General features: G+C 50.8%; 1 protein-coding gene across 3 annotated transcripts in view; it reads left to right on the forward strand.

Annotated features, from left to right (window-relative positions):
* The first annotated feature begins 12 nt into the window (after positions 1–12).
* Positions 13–1,202, forward strand: part of GOLGA1 (golgin A1) — a 16,392-nt gene continuing 15,202 nt past the window's right edge. Inside the window, exons 1-2 of one of the 3 annotated variants that reach the window (XM_010721074.3) lie at positions 13–33; positions 302–615. In XM_010721074.3, the coding sequence (XP_010719376.1) occupies positions 481–615 (135 nt within the window). In that variant the 5' untranslated portion in view covers positions 13–33; positions 302–480. The other 2 variants (XM_010721073.3, XM_010721072.3) reach the window with 2 other exon arrangements.

The following is a 1,202-nucleotide window of genomic DNA, read 5'->3' on the forward strand; positions in this document are numbered from 1 at the left end:
CAGCGGCGGACGAGGCGAGGCGGCGGGTGGGCGGTGAGGGCGGAGCGTGCAGCACTGCACTGCAGCGCTCGAACCGGGACCGCGGCCGACTCCGAACGGCCGGCAGCGGCCGGGAAAGGCTTGCCGGACCGCCCGAAGTCGCCCCGCCGTTGCTGGGGCCGCGGCCGGGCCCGATTCTGGAGTTGGGGCACCTGAGGGTGCCGTGCGGGGCGGGCTGTGACGGGTAACATCAAAAGCCTTTAGATATCTCTAACGGGGGTGGATGTCTTTGGCGCGGAAGCCTTATCGCCTTAACTTGCAGGAATCGCTAGGCCATGGAGGCTTTAATGGAACGAGAAATGCGATAAAGCTGAGTGGATGAGGCACAAAATTACCTCTGGGCACCTGGCAGCTGTAAGCAGAACACCCATGTGCTAGCCGTATCGCAGGCAGCGGCTCTTTGAAGCACCTGGCTCTGCCGGTGCTGCGGAGTATAGGAAAATGTTTGCGAAACTGAAGAAGAAGATCGCAGAAGAGGCAGCGATTGCCCCCAGGCCCGGGGGGGCGGCCAGGATCCCGCGCTCCATCAGCAAAGAGTCCATCACCTCCGTGGGGGCCGACTCGGGAGACGACTTTGTGAGTTCTGCCTTACTCTGAGTGCTGCTTCTTAAGCCGTGTTTCTGTCACTGCTTTACAGGAACCATTTTAATTGTGCTGTGTGAGTTGAGAATGCTTTGTGGTGCCTCTGTGGGTGTATGTCTTAATATGCAGATGGATCGGTAGCTTGAGTCAGCTTAAACACCAAAGGGAAAATATTTGTCTATTTACTATGAGAGTTACTCGTTTACTCGTGTAAAAGCACTAGTTACAAAGCTGTCTCAATACAAAACGTGATTAAGCAGACGTAGGACATTGAATGAGTGTTAAGTAAACAAATATGTAAGATGCCTAGTTGTGAAATTAATTTCTGAAGCAGTAGGAAAGCAAGAATTCCAAATTCCAAAACTTAGTATTCATTTAACTGCTCATAATGCAGATTTTACACAGCTAGAAAGCCATAGAGAATCATGTGCCATTTATGCTTTGGATTTTGCATGGAAAGACTGTTGAGTTCATTCCACATAAGTATTGTTGCTTTTGTTTTCCTAGTTTCTATTTTTTCCAGAAGACTTTCTCTCTGACCCACCCGTTCTGACCTCAGCTCTGTTAGAGCTTGATTTCTT

This window comes from Meleagris gallopavo, chromosome 19 (assembly GCF_000146605.3).
Source record: "Meleagris gallopavo isolate NT-WF06-2002-E0010 breed Aviagen turkey brand Nicholas breeding stock chromosome 19, Turkey_5.1, whole genome shotgun sequence".
In the NCBI taxonomy this organism is placed as follows: Eukaryota; Metazoa; Chordata; class Aves; order Galliformes; family Phasianidae; genus Meleagris; species Meleagris gallopavo.